The 15,264-nt window shown below is 52.1% G+C and overlaps 1 protein-coding gene across 2 annotated transcripts in view; it reads right to left on the reverse strand.

The window, feature by feature from the left end:
- RGS3 (regulator of G protein signaling 3) overlaps positions 1–15,264 on the reverse strand; it is a 129,374-nt gene that overhangs the window by 68,863 nt on the left and 45,247 nt on the right. For both annotated transcript variants that reach the window (XM_068553060.1, XM_068553061.1), the window contains exons 14-16: positions 13,066–13,149; positions 7,683–7,794; positions 1,118–1,161 (exon numbers count right to left, since the gene is read on the reverse strand). In XM_068553060.1, the coding sequence (XP_068409161.1) occupies positions 1,118–1,161; positions 7,683–7,794; positions 13,066–13,149 (240 nt within the window). The remainder of the gene's footprint in view (positions 1–1,117; positions 1,162–7,682; positions 7,795–13,065; positions 13,150–15,264) is intronic.

Consider the following 15,264-nt stretch of genomic DNA (forward strand, 5'->3'; position numbering starts at 1 on the left):
CTTTGGACTCCCTGCTGTCCCCTGAAGCTAACTTCTCATCAACTGTCTTGTCCTCAGGGGTCTGTGTTCACCCAAGGGACTCGCCTGAAGCCCTGCACCTCCTATCTTAGCCAGGAACTGAAGGAATGACTTTCCAATCACAAACAACATGCAAATTCCTTCTCAAAATGGTGTACTCCTCTTGGCCAGCCAGTGTAGACCAGGCCTCACCCATAATGTGTGGCCAGTGTAGATTCTCCCACAGTTTCCCAGGACTGTTACTGGGTAAAGGAAAGGGTCTAATAAATCCCTGCTTGGAACTGGTAGCAGACTCATATGAGCAGAGGTACAAGGCTGGGATTAGAAAATTTGCTGAAAATTGAAAAGATTTGTATGGCTCAGTGGCTCTCAACTTTTTCATCACCAAGGCCCTCTTTGATTAAACCCCTGGTAATGATATTTTATCTCCCAAACCACATCAAGCAATAAGCTGTTTGCCCCCATTTTGCTCAGCAAAGGCGCACCGTCTAGCTGAGTTTCTGATCAGACTGAGATAACCAGTCTGAGGAACTGAGGAACACCAGTCACACTGAGTGGGTATCACTCCAACCCAAAACACAGACGCTAGATGGCTTCTTTCACCTGTATTATCTGGCCCAGGTAAGGGTACAGTTACCTTCAGGCCTTCTGAAACACTGACAAGACCCTGCAGGAGGGGACATAGGTGGTACCTTCTAGAAAGAGAGGAGGAAAGAGGTGGGCACAAGAACCAGGGCACTCTCTAGAGGAAGGACTACCAAATGAATAGGGTGATGCCTGGCTCTCAGGCCACACCCTCACTGTGGCCCCTGTAGGGCCTGGAGACCAGGAAGTCCTAAGCAGGAGACCACAGTGTCCTTCTGTCCCCTCTAAGCACCTTCACGTCCACTGCTCTTCTACACAGAGGTGAGAGACACAGGGGCAGGGGTTGCTGCTCCCACTCCACAGAGCAGGACACTGCCACTCTGGACCTGCCCGGAGCCACGGCAGGAGTTGGTGTGGAGGCAGCGTCAGAACCTGCACTAGAACCCGGCCCAACATCTTCCTTCAAGCACCAGGACACAGACCTCTCTCCTCAGATTCAGGGGGAAGGACTCACCTCTGCTAGATACAGCACACAGAACTTCAGGTCTTCTGAAGAACCTTTGAGGGAACAAAAAGTAAGACTTGCTTTAGAATTGGTTACAGAGTCTCAACTGTTTGCTTAAGCACAGCCAGCTGTCTCACCCAGAGGGCTCTGTGTGGTACTTCCTGTAAAAAGAGGAAGAGAGGGGCAGGGAAATCTCTGGAGGAAAGCCCACTTAATATCTAATTAGGTTGAGACACAGCTGTAAGGCCTTTGCCTGCAGGTCAGCCTGACCCAAGGAATACTGAGCTCTCACCCCATGAGAGGTAGCCAGGAGCACCCTCTGGGCATCAAGAAGTGGGGTACAGGGAGCTGTCATCCATCCCAGGAGGCCTCTTCCTCTCCATGCCCCCTGCGATGAGGGACACGGAGGCAGCACACACTTGGGTTTTCTTATAAACACTCCAACTGCCTTTGCCATTTTGAAATTCAACAAGGAGCCACCAAGGAATGCATGGGCTATGCAGGGGGATCCCCAATCACGGGCTGGGTGGAGCCCAGAGATGGCTTCCCAGCCCAGGCCCAACCCCTCAGTGTGTTTTCCTAGAGCCTTCTCACCCCTGGTCTAGAATCCCAAACTCAACCACTCACCAAAACCTCTCCACCTGGGAGGCAGCTGGGAGGGCCTGTCGGCCACTCCCCGCTCCTCCAGCAGAGAAGCTGAGGCGGGATACCTACCCTAAGGCGGAAGATGATTTGGTCAGCCTGCTTCAGAAACACAAGAGCCAAGAGACGACCCACAGCTGTCAGGGAAGGCTTCCTGACAAAAGGGGGACCCTTTTGAGCTTGAACTCAAGATGGGAAGAGAGGGCACTCCGGGAGGAGGGAACAGCATGGGCAAAGGCATGGAGATGGAGAAGCACAAGTTGTGCTCAAGGGATGGCAACTGTGAGGAAGCCCCGCCTCCTCCTCCAGGTGGCCTTCCCTGACCGCTGCAGGCTGCTCCTCGGAACCTGGCAGCACTCCCCGTGGGTCACTCATCTGAGCACAGGCCAGGGCTGGTTAGGAACTTCCTGTATTTCAAGCACTCGACCTCACCAGGCAGGTCATCCTTTTTGAGGGAAGCAATCATACAGCACATATAACAGCAAATGCTTAAACTGCCATAGAGCTTTAGAGTACCCAGTGCTGTGTGCCAACCACAGCGCCAAATGTTTCATGCGCATAAACTCGACACTCACAACAACCCCTATGAGGCAGGGGTCACTATCATCCATGATTCATGTGAGAAAACTGAGGCACAGGGGGTGAGTAACATGCCTCAGGTAGAAGGGGGAAGAACCCAGATTTACACCCGGGAAGCCTGGTCCCAGAGCTCACGCTCCGAACCACTACACACCTGCCTCTCAAAAGCCCACCACGTAGGCCCTACCCAGCCCCCTGTCCCCTCAAGGAAACAGGACTAGTGCTGGGCTCAACGCAGAACCCTCAACATATACTTGAATCAAAGAAATTGTCAAAAAAAACCCAAAATGCGTTGCAAAGTAAAGGTGGCAAGGGAAAAACAGAGATGGTGGGTCAAGGCTATTCCTGAGAAAAGTCGTGAGTGAGGTCCTCATGTGGGTGGAGGCCAGGCCCCCTTGGAGCAGGCATATGGACAGTTTCCTGGGCAAATCTATCCCTAAGGCCAGGGATGCCAGCCAGAGCCAGATAAAAATAGCTCATAAGTAAATGGGGGTTTGCTTCAGAATTAGAATAAATCCTTCTGCTTCTCCCCACCTAGAGATGGGTTGGGGGGCAGGGGGCAGCCCTGCCTAAGAAGTCCATCGTGTTTAAGAAACCTCTAATTTCAAAGCTTCTGCCAGTTCCTTGCATTGCTGAGGGTGGAGACAAGGGGAGGTGGTTTCTTTTGTTTAAGAAAACACACTGGGGGGGCTTCCCTGGTGGCGCAGTGGTTGAGAATCTGCCTGCCAATGCAGGAGACACGGGTTCGAGCCCTGGCCTGGGAAGATCCCACATGCCGCGGAGCAAATGGGCCCGTGAGCCACAATTACTGAGCCTGCGCGTCTGGAGCCTGTGCTCCGCAACAAGAGAGGCCGCGACAGTGAGAGGCCCGCGCACCGCGATGAAGAGTGGCCCCCGCTTGCCACAACTGGAGAAAGCCCTCGCACAGAAACGAAGATCCAACACAGCCATAAATAAATTAATTAATTAATTTTAAAAAAAAATCAGCTGATGAACCATTAAAAAAAAAAAAAAAGAAAAAAAGAAAACACACTGGGACGTTTCCTTGACTTTCCAGAAGCAGACTTTAGTGCCAAGGGAGAAACAAAAAGATCTGTGTAAGAAAATAACAGAATTTTGGGTTTTAGAAGCTGGCAGTGAGAGAAGAGCAGGTTCTAGAAGGGAGGGGAAAGCCAGGTAGATGGGAGCCTCAGGGAGACAGGAGGCCAAGGTTGGGGGATGCAGTCTAGGACATACTTCCAGTGGCGAGGGATCGCTGACGGATCGCCTTGAAACTTTTCTGTGCCGTGACACCCCACCATCGCACCCCTGCGTTACTGCACACCTTCACTGAAATCTGCTCCACGTCATGGCCTTGTGCTGGCAGCACTTTGGGAGAAGGACAGAACGGGGGCAGTGCTCAGCATGGCTCAGAGCCTCATAAAAGGACAGCAAGGCTCAGGAGCCAAGGGTGCCTGTAAGGAGCTGCAGCCGCAGAAAAGGAGGCTGTAGCGTGGCTGACCCCGGAGAGAAACCTCAGCTCCACCAGAAACCCTTCCAAAACACTGGACTGGGCTCTGGACTTCCCAGAGTGTGGAAATGGGGGCGGGTGTAAAGGAAAAGGGACAGTGAGGCAGCACACATTCGGTCTTTCCATCCAACACTCCAACCACTTTCACCATTTTGAAATTTAACAAGGAGCCATTTGGTTCCTGGGTGAACCCTCTTTCCCATCAAGGAATGTGGGCCATGGACCATGGGCTATGTAAGGGTGATCCCCAGTCATGGGCTGGGGGGAGCCCAGAGATGGCTTCCTGACCCAGGTCTGACCCCTCTGTCATTTTCCCAGAGCTCTGTCAAGCCTGGTCTGAGATCCCCAGATCAACCAGTTACCAAGTCCTCTCCACCTGTGAGACAGGCCAGGAGGGCTGTTGTCTCCATTTTCCAGATGCAGAAACTGAGGCCCAGGGAAGGAAAACAACTTGCAGAAGGCATGCAGTGGGCAAGTGACAGAGCTGAGACTTGAACCCAGGACCGCCTGCCTCCAAAGCCTGTGTTCTGACCACTATGTCACACTTCTGTCCCTCTCCCGGTTTACTCATCTGTCATTTCACCTGGCCATGCGCTCCGGAGGTGGGAATGTATGTGTCTCGTCCTCTGCTCTCACCCTGGCGGCCAGCACTGAGGTGGGCTCTGACGAGGTGCTCAGAAAATGTCAACCGACTAAATTTAACTCCAAGTGTTCCAGCAGCCGGGACCTAAGCAGCTGAGTTTTCCAAGATGGGGCGCCTGGGCTCCTCAGGGTGGATGGTGAACCCAAGAATCAGCTGGACATTTCCAGGCCATCCTGAGAGACCACAGCAGGTCAGGAAGACACACTGTGGGTGGGATACTGGCCACCCGGGAGGCAGAAACACAAAGAACAGCAAAGCCAGTGGGCGGCAGAGGCAGGAAGAGACCACAATGGGCCCCGGCTGACCGGAGATGTCCCAGTTGTTAGCGCCAGCTCTCCGCCTGTTCCCATTACACTGCCATTCAGCCCTGCTGAAGCTCGGGGGAAGCTGGGCAGGAGGAGGGCGGGCAAGGTTTAAGTGGCCACCAGCCGGGAGCCCTGAGGGAGGAGTGCACCCCAGCCCCCAAGCTGAGGCCACGCTTCCCATCTCCCTTGGGTCCTACACTCATTCACCCAACAAACAGTCATTGGGCACCCACGATGTTCTGTGCCCGTGCCCAGCTCTGGGAGTAGGCTTGGCCAGCAGAGCCAAGCACACATCAGGCATGTCACACAAGGGAGTCCTTGGTCCCTGGGTGGGGCAGATCCTCCTCGGCCAGGGAACAGCCCTCGCCAGCCCCAGCCTGCAGGAAAGGCTGGGCGTGCTCCTTGTTCACCATCTTCTCCGCCCCAAACTGAACTTTCCACACATGTTGATTTGAAAGAGACAAGAAACCTTAGGAGTCATGAGCAATGTTAATCAGAGACCATCCTGCCAAGAGAAGCTCCAGCTGAGGCCCCAAATGCATCTCTTAAAAGCCTCGCTCAGGCCCTTGCTGCTGCAGCGAGTCTCTGGGGGTGTGGGGAGGCGGGCAGGAGTGCGGGCGCCAGGACTCAGGACACCGGGTCCTGCGGCTCCAACTCCGACAGCTGGAGAGGTGGTCACCAGACTTCTGCAAACCCCAGGACCCCCAAGGCTGTCTCAGGGAGCGGGGGCAGGGGAGGAGGCAAGGGCTCCCCACAAGTGCCTGAAAAGACATCTAAGCATTGGAATGTGCACCTTGAGTGCTCAGTGTCTCTGAGCCATTTCCTTCGCTCCCAGCAGCTCCTTGGCTCCATGGAAAGCCACACTCGCTGTGTTTGCTGACTGACACTGCTGGAGAAAGGCAAGACAGTTCACACCAGAACAACTGCCTGGCCAGCCGGGACAGGCGCGTGCACGCGCGCGCGCACACACACACACACAGACCCCCTCAGGTGCCAACCCAATAGGCTCCAATGGCTGTGTTGTCTCTCCTGAGCAGGGCTGGTCTTGGCCACCCACAGTCTCCGGCCCCAGGAGGCCATGCCCGCACAGGCTGGCGCTCACACGCGACCCGGCAGGCGGGAGGTTTCTCTGCCACCCCCCAAGGCCTCACGCCACCCACCCTGACCAGCTGCCGCCCAGTGGAAGATGGTGCTTACCCTGCCTCTCGCTTCAAGCCTTAGGCTGGGGCCTCCAGGAGAGGAAGATCCAACCAATTCCCAGCGGACTGCCCCCACCCGGCCTAGGGGTGGGGACCAGACAAATGAGCACTGTCCAGCCTCTCAGAGCAACCTCGGGGTCCATGTGGGCACGTCAGGTCTGGGACGGAACACAATGGACTGCCCAAGCCTGCTTTCACAGTCAGAAAAACCGCAGCCCAGAAAAGGGAGAAAGGAGCAGCTGAAGCCACACCACACGTCAGCAGCAAAGCCCGCCCAGGCCCTCACGCCCCCAGCTGCTGCCCTCAGCTCTTCCTCTGCCCTGTCGCTCCCAACCCGCACCCAATGCTCAGCCAGTTTGAAAGCCCTCTTCCCCCTCCCTCCTTTCAGCAGGAGGCTGAGCAGCCCAGGGTCCTGGGCTTGCAGGCCCCAGACTTGTGTGATGAGCCCGACCTGTGTGATGGTTCTTATAATCAATCAGCGTGGATTACCGAGCACAGCCCCCCACCAGCACCCCTCAAATCTGACTGGGTCCTAGATAGTGGGAGCTGGGGGTGGGCAGTGCATGTGTGTGCAGAGGGGTGGGAGGGACGGGAGAATGGGTGTGTAGGGGAAGCTGGGCGTGAGGGACAGAGGGAGGGGCAGGGCAGCGGGGAAGCCAAGGGCAAAGTCACTGCAGCTCTCGCCCGCCCCGCTCCCGCGGGTACTGGGGGGCTCCTTGGAATGCCAGGATCTCAGCTGAACTTGCTCAGAGGGCTGCTCCTCCCCATGACCTTGGTCAGGCCCAGCCCACCCTGCAGGAGAGGCTGGCCCCAAGCAAGGTGACTTGCTTTTTCCCCTCAGTGGCCGCCGTGGTCAGTGGGCAGGAGAAAGCCAGAGGCAGAGAAGGAGAAGTTGTAAGCGACTTCCTGTGGGGCTGCGAGAATGGAGGTTCTCACACGGCCTGGGTTTCTAAGGAGGAAGAACAGCGGGGGCACCGAGCACGCAGGCCGGGTTTGCAAACAGGCAGGAAGTTTTCCTGGAGCAAAACCCGTCAAAACAGAATTCTTTCACTGGGTAATATTTTCCTCCCTGCCCCTGTCACCCGTGCTCAAACAGGTCTGGTGTTGTTTTCATAATCTGGGAGAGGAAATTGAGCCCCTTTCAGCAGAGACCTCAGGCGCCAAATCAAACCACTCGACAGATACTCCCGCTGGTTTCCCATTCCCGAGTGGAGGGGAGGGCACCGTGGCAAGTGTGGGGTCGAGACTCGCTTCACCCTCCCATGTGCTCCTGTCCCGGATGTGTTGCCTGGGCACACAGTGTGGGCCAGCCATTTTGCATAAACGACCTAATTTAATCTTCACAAAAACCTTCTGAGATACTATTGGTGTCCTCACTTACACATGAGGAAACAGGCTCAGAGAGGTTGAGGAACTTGCCTGAGGTCACACAGGTAGTGAGGGGCGGAGCCAAGATTTGAACACAGGTCTGTCTGAACCCAGCGCTCTTCCCACTCCACTCCCAAGCCTCCCTGAAACCTCACTGGAGCAGAAGCCTCCCGGCAAAGCTCAGGGTGTACGGGGGCCTGCCAGCCTAGACTGGAACGCCAGTGTCTGCGAACCAGACCTAGGGGCACACATCCCATCCATGCTGCCCAGAGCAGGAGGACTCAGGGAGAGTGCAGAGGAGTCCAGGGCATCTCGGGCATGCACTCACCTTCCTGCAGCTTCACGCTCTGGAGGTAGAGGGGGTTCCTCAGGACATTGCAGCGGCCTGGCTCATCCTCCTTGGTGAAGAGCAGCAGGTCAGAGTAGGCAAACAGCGTCACCTGCACAGGGAGAGAGCAAACAGAGCTCGCTGTTCTGCTGTCCCAGAGGCCAGAAGCCACAGCCTCCCCTGGGAGTCCAGGTAACAAGTCTCCATCATCTCGGGCATAACCAGGAGCAGATGCTCAGCGTGGCCTAAGCCAAGGGCAGAGACCTGACCTGCAGTCAAGACTGCCCTTTTGCCTACTCCTCACAGGAGGAAAAAATAACAGAACAAAAATCAGCCCTCATCCTCATCCTCCATGCCAGACGGCCTCTGCCAGCCTCTCAACAGCCCGACACCCGACAGGCCCACCTCTCTGACCAAACGCCTCTGGAATCTCCAGCCCAGTGCCCTTGGCTTGGAGCCACCCTTGAGCTGCAGAATGTGCCACATTTGCTTGCATTCTCCTCTAAAATGTCTGGCTGAAAGAGCACTGGACTTGGAGTCAGAAGTCGAGGCACCTGCCCCACTAAGTAGCTGTGAAAACTTGGTTAAGTCTGCTGAATCCTTTCTGCCTCAGTTTTTTTCATCTGTGCAAACAGGGGGGAACATCCCTGCCCAGCTCCCTACAGGCTTCTTTCACAAGGTCTGTGTAGACAGTGAATTTGAAGCATCATGCAATGTGAGTATTCTTACCAAATTCCTTGCAGATAATTTTAACTGCGTTCATGCACAATCAGTTCAAGAAAAAGCCAGTTACTTATGCTCCAACACAGACATGCACAGAACTTTAATCTCTTTTATGCACTAGCTGCTCCAAAAATAAAGGAGAAAGATATTTTTAGACATTATAGGTAAACCATCAGGCATGCTCAGCATATCTTCATGCTAAAAAAAAAATCCACTTGATCCTCTAATGCCAGTAAAGAGTACACTGTTCTTTGTTTTGTAAATCCTGCGGTGGCCTTTAGTCAAAAGCAATAAAAACCCTATTTTAGATTCTCCGAAGAAAACAAAATATTATTAATTATGTGGAATTCCCTTTGAGGTGTCAAAATCTGACATTTCATCTCATCTGGGGTAAGAAGAGTCCGCTGGAAGGTCGGCATGCACTACGAAGGGCCACAGTGAGCGTGTGCTGGATTGTTGCCTAAGTTTAAAAAGCCAACATGTTGACATTTAGCTGTCAGACTGTTAAAGATGACCTAACAACTCCACCTCTATGACTCTAGCCTATAGAAATACTTACAAGGACATATAAATATGAACATGTAGGGATGTTCTCAGCATTACAAATTTTTGTAATTTTAAAAAAGAACATAAACACCCATTAAGAGAGGATGGATAAACTAAATTATGCTACCTTCATGTGGTAGAATTTTATGCAGCTATTGAAAGAATAAAGTAGAGCTATGTGGGCAGAAATGGAAATCTGTCCATCATAAATCGAAATAGTGCAATGTCCAAAAAATACCTAGCGTATAATCCAACTTTGTAAAACCAAACTGTAAATCTGTCGGTATTTATACATTTTTTAATGTCTAAAATACTCATCACAGTCTTCAATGTGGGGAATGGGACTTGACTTTATACATTTCTGTTTAATTTGCATTAGTTTGCAATGAGAATCTGTTACTTTTATAATTTAAAAATACATAAGTGTTTTTCAAAGGACTAAGTGGCACACAGAGGTTTGAGGGAATCTGGGCCACAGAGACGATAGAGGGCATTCTTGAGCAGGAGGCATTCAGGGGCTCTGGCTTATCTAACAGGGACCAAACACAAGGGCTCCTGAACCCTGGGCTGGAAGGCATCCTGGCAGTGTCTCTCTCCAAACCCCTTCCCATCACAGCCCTGACCCAACATAGCCCACAGAAGCCTCCATTTATTGAGCACTTACTTTCTGCTCAGTGGATCCTCACTTGTACCTAACATCATTGCTCTTATGTATAGGTGAGGACCCTACAGCACCGAGAGGTTAAGTGACCTGTCCAAGGCTACACAGCCAGAGACCATTGCCCAGGTCTGGCTGACCCCAAAGCTCTCACAATATGGTGAGGTAGCAATATGCCTACAGTTGTCCTGTCCCTGAATGTGGAAGAATCCAAGCAGGGACCAAAAATGAGGAACAAAGGAGACAGAAACATGAAGTTAAGGGAAGGGAAGAAAATGATCTCAGAGTTCAGAAGGAGTTTAGGGGTTGGTTGTCTGAGAAGAAGACTTCAACATCCAATGAGTGGAAAGGAGAAAGCTCTACACTAGGTGAGCACAAGACAAACCCTCAGGCTCCCCTGACCCACTCAGTGGAAACCTGGAAGTGGTCTCTGGACCCACAGGGAAGCTGGCAGAGGAAGGGTCAGAGGAGACAGTCTGTCAGGAGCCTAAAAATTCAAAAAACAACCCAGGCCCAGAGAGGGCTGGATGGATGGCAAGTGGAGAAGAGGCACAAGCAAGGTGAGAAAAGACCCAGGTCGCTGCTCTGGCCCAGATTCCCAGAGCTGAGAATGTGGTCTAGACAGGAAGTGATTAAGGCCTGAACGAAGAATTTCCCCAAAAGCCGGGTCAGGGAAAGGACAGAGCTGGCGCACAGCGGGAGACAGGGCAGAGAGGCAAGGGTGCCAGGGGAGGGCAGGTGGGCCCCTTTCCCGTCTCACCAGCACCCTGCGGGCCTTGCTCCCGGCGGGAGCCACAGCAGCCCGCAGTGCAGAGACGCCCATCTCCACAGCCCAGTTACCTTCTGCTTCCCACAGCAGGCCCTGGGGGCCTCCAGCTGTCTTCCCCACACTTGCTCCAAGGACACAGCTGTTTTCCCAAAGGCTCAAGAGGAGAGGAATCGCTTGGTTAGGAAATCCTTGCGACTTGAAGGATCACTAATCCCACGTGGTCCTAACCAAGCTTCCTCGGAGGAATCTTGCCTGAGGGCAGGGTTTGCAGCAAAGGCCTTGGTGCCTGAGTCAGTGTGTAAAGTGCGGGCATGTCTGTCTTGTGCCCCATAGGACTCCTGGAACCTCCAGCACAGGGCCTGGCTCCATCGTAGACGCTCAGTAACCATCCTTTGAATGTAGAAATGAGGCTGTACCAAAACGCTGATTTGATCTCAGGGCACGTTAATCAAGTTGGTGACTTCCGGGAGGGCGTGTGATGAGGACAGTTCACGGTGTGGGATTGGATCAGCTCACGGAGCATGCCCAGAGAAGAGAAGGGACAACGAGCCAAGGGGGAACGTTCCACGAACAAAGATTTCTGTCGAGCACCAGGGAGAACTTTCTACAATTTAGGGCTCTCTGGTAATAGAACCACTGCCGGGAGGGCTCCCTCAGCAGACTCAAGAACAGGCTGGAAAACGATCAGCTGGAAAGTTACAGGGAAGCAATTAGAATGGACGGCTCCTGAGGGCCCAGCCACGATGCGATTCTCTGAACTTCTCCAAACCCCGCTTGAATTGGTTTATATTTTTGGCCTGAATAACACGACAGGCTACTAAGAGCCACATATTTACTTCCTATCATATTTCAAGAAAAAGAAATGCACTATTTTTCCTTGTCTTCAAATCATTTCTTTCAACCGTCAAAAGGGGTCTCTTAGTTCTAGGGCTCCAAAGACCCACTAGGCAAAGAGCTTTTGGACAGATTTTAACTATCATCAGGCCCTGGCTTCAGCTTGTGTTTGTTAGTTTGTTTTTAAACAAACACACCAGAGCCGGCATGGGATCCTGGAAAGAACTGCTGAGCCAGAGAGATCCCAAGTGCTAATCATGGCTCCATCTTTTAGGAGTCTTGAGACCCTCAGGTCCTAGTCAATCTCACTAGAGCCTCGGTTTCCTCATCTACTGAGTCGGGACAAACGTGCCTCTCCTCGGGGAGCTGCGAGAGTTAACTGGGATCAAGTATGGAAAACTTGCACAGTGAGGACAAATAACAAGTGCTCAAGGTTTGCAGCCTTAATGGTGAGTGAGTAGGGGAAGAAAAGAGCACATTGAGACATACGAATGTGTTCCACGGTGGCTGCCATTTCTAACTGCCTTCTTCTGAGTCTTGTGAGTTTATAGCCACACCTCAGTTTCTGACCTTTGGCTACCTGACTGAGCTCCACCACACACTTATTCACCAAGCATAGCTCCAAAGGACTTCTCGTTCCTAAAACCCAAATCCCCCGCAACAGATGAAGTTTTACTCCCACAGAGGCAATTCAGAAGTTATGCCAAGGTTCTTAAGAAAGTTCCCGAAGAGGAGGTCCAGAAATGTGGTAAGCAACACCAGTGTGGTAGAAATAATCCTGCAGTCTCCCCGGGGAGCGCCCCTGAAAGACAACGCTCATTTGGAAAATATGAATTCTGGTCTGCTTGTTTCACAAACAGAACAAAAGCAGCCTGCTTTAGCCACGACTACACAAAATGTCCCGGAATGCTGAGGCTGAAAGGGCCCTTAGAGATCAGCTGACCTCAGACCCTGCCCTTGCTGCCTCAAACACACACACACCCCCACTGTTCTGATGGGAAGACTGAGGAAGAAGGAAGAAGTCGTAAGTGAACCAGCAGCGGAGCAAGAGCTGGCTACATGCCTTCTGCCTCCAAGTTTCCTGATCTTTCCACCACCCCAAGCTGCCACTCAACTCAGCCAAGCCACGCTGCCAGCTCTGAATCAGGGCCTGACTGAAGGCAAGCCCCCTACCCTCTCTTCAAGCCTCCCAGGTAGCCCAGTCAGACCCCAGGGCTCCAACTTCTGTTCCCAAGTAGATTTAAACTTGTGAGACTGAGCCGGAACCTGGCCAGCTCTGGGGATGGTGTAGGTGAGTGAAATCCCCCCAGTTAGAGACAAGCCGGGGCCAGCTCCCAGGAAAAGTAGCATGACCTACACACCCAGGCCTCTGTTGGCAGAGCTAGAGCCCAAAGAGAGATCACAGACTTATCCCTCAGAAGAGGATTTGGGATTTGGGTTAATATACACCCAAAAACCCAGGTAACGGGTGCTCTTCTAAAAATTCTCTTTGGCTAACAGCTTTGATCTTCTCACCCACAAAGTCGTTCATCACAGCTGGGGTGAAATGCCATCTCTCCTGCTCCTTAGAGGAAGTTGGGATAAACAGTGGAACGTCATTAGGGGTTGGGAAAACTCTCTAACCATCAAAGATGGACTCTGTCGCTTTGAGAGGTGGCGAGTTCCCCATCACTGGAAATATACCAAAAAAAGCTGGGTAGTCATTTGGTAAAGAGGGCATGGAGGCCTTTTCCGGTCTTTTCTACCCCGATTGTACAATTCTGAGACCATCAGGAAGAGAGGAAAGTTAGGGGCCTGGAGGACGGCCGATGAAGCCCACCAGAAACCCCACCCGGGAAACGTGAGTGTCTTACCTCGACAGCCTTGTTTCTCCCCTCGTACAGCAGCAGCTCCTCCGACAACAGGAGGGTCCGGGCAGGGTTACAGAGATCTAAAGGCTGAAAACAAAGAGGACAGTTCAAAGAGGCCTGGTGGAGATGGGGGGGGGGGGGGGGGGGAGGGGGAGGGGAGGGGAAGGGAAGGGGACGGGGAGGGGGAGGCAGCCTGCCAAAGCCAGCCACAGAAGACCGCTAGCCCTGCCCCAACACCCCCAGAGCCCACACGCCCCCTCATACACAGACAGAAACAGAAAGACAGAGACGCTCATCCTGGGCGGAACTGCTGCTGCTACCTTCCCCACCAGCCCTCACACACTAGCTGCAGGAAGTCCAACCACATGGTCGGCCTTTGCCATCCTCCCCACCCCCTCCCGACCCTACCACCCGCGCCCGCCCCAGCTCCCCCACTGCACCGAGCTCCTGGGCGCTCCCGGCCCCCACATTCCCCCATCTGTCCTGTTCATGCTGTCAGGCCCAGGCTCTCAGGACGCCTCTGGCAGTATCCTGAGAGCCTCATGCCAGATTTGGTCACCTGAGTCCCTTCAAGGCCAGGCCAGTCCCCGCTCTACATTCATAACACACTTGAGTTCACTGAGTCCTTCTCAGCTGTCAGTTCCCAGGGGCCAATTCTCACCCAGACCTCTCACCCCACCCACCACATGACCCTGCCCCATACCCACGGTGGAGCCCTGCCCCCACGCAGCCTGAAGAAAACTCCCTAAGCTCTGGACTACCCAGCAGGGCTTATCCTCGTGAATGCACATTTATAACATGGTTTCTGGGCACCTGACACCAAGCAAGGTGCTGGAAGAAAGATAACGAAACAAATGTCAGCTACTCACAACAACCAAGATGGATCTTACAAGTAACGTGAGGCAAGAGAAGCAAGGCCCAGAAGAAGATATGAGATATGGTTTCATTAAGCAATATTCAAATAGAAGTCATTTAGGAAAGCACATATAGGTGGTAAAACTAAAGGAAAGCTAGGAAATGATTATCATAAAGTCAGGCTAGTGGGTACGTCTCGGGGGGAGGGGGCATCGTAATCAGGAAGAGAGATACACAGCCTCTGGAGTGGTGGCAATGGTCTAGTCCTTTCTCTTAGTCGATATCGGCTTTATAATTACCCGTTAAACTCTGCATTTAAGTGTTATGCCATTTTTGGTTTATATATTTTACAACTCAAAAGTTTTTTATAACTTTTAAAAACTAATTTTTAATTTTTTTGGTAAAAATTTAAAATGAAAATGAAAAATAAGTCCCGTGGATTCCAAGACCTTTGTGGTTACATCCCGAGAAAGAAAAGAGACCCAGAGAAAGGCAAAGGGCAGACCCTGCCCACGGAGTTGTCTGGGGAGAGGCGCGTCACCTGCCAGAGTTGCGTTGTGAGCGTCCTATAAAAGTATGAGTTCTAAGATCCACTGGCCAGTGACAGGCCCAGAATGGGACGCCAGAGAAGGCAGGCATGGTCAGAAATGAAGCTCTTGGGGCCATGTCCCCTCTAGGTTGCTGATGAGAGGATAAACTAAGAGTCTCTCTGGAAAGCAATTTTTCAAAATATGCATAAAGAGCCTTTAAGATGTTTATGACCCATAGCCCAGTCATTTCGCTTCTTGGAATCTCCCCCAAGGAAAATAATCCAAGAGGCAATTCATGCATGAGGATCTTCGTCACAGAGTTATTTACAATAGCAAAAGAGTAGACATAACACAAGTGTCTGAACAGAATAGAGAACTGGTTAAATAAATATGGTACATCCATATAGTAGTGTCCAACCGGTACAAGACACAGACTCAACGAATTTATTTAATGATGTAGGAAATGTTCATGCTGCAATTCTTGTTTAAAAAAGGCAACAGGATATAAAACATACAATAAGATCTGTCTGGGTTTTTTTAAAATATGTATATGCACAGGAAAGATATCTAAATGCTCACATTGGTTATAACTGGGTGATAGAATAAATAAAGGTTTGGAAATGGGGAGGAAGAGAAGGAAAAAGAGAGAAAAGTAGGAGAAGGGAGATCTAAATAACCTCAGGCCACCAGCTAGTACCGGCCAGACATGTTTGCTAAGATGTCTGATGGCCAGACAAGATGCCAGACCTCGAGGCTCTCTCCCTTGGTCATCTCCAAACAACAAAGCACTGGAGGAGCCAGGAAGCAGAACCCTCAG

The sequence above is a fragment of the Eschrichtius robustus genome, chromosome 10, assembly GCF_028021215.1.
Source record: "Eschrichtius robustus isolate mEscRob2 chromosome 10, mEscRob2.pri, whole genome shotgun sequence".
NCBI lineage: Eukaryota > Metazoa > Chordata > Mammalia > Artiodactyla > Eschrichtiidae > Eschrichtius > Eschrichtius robustus.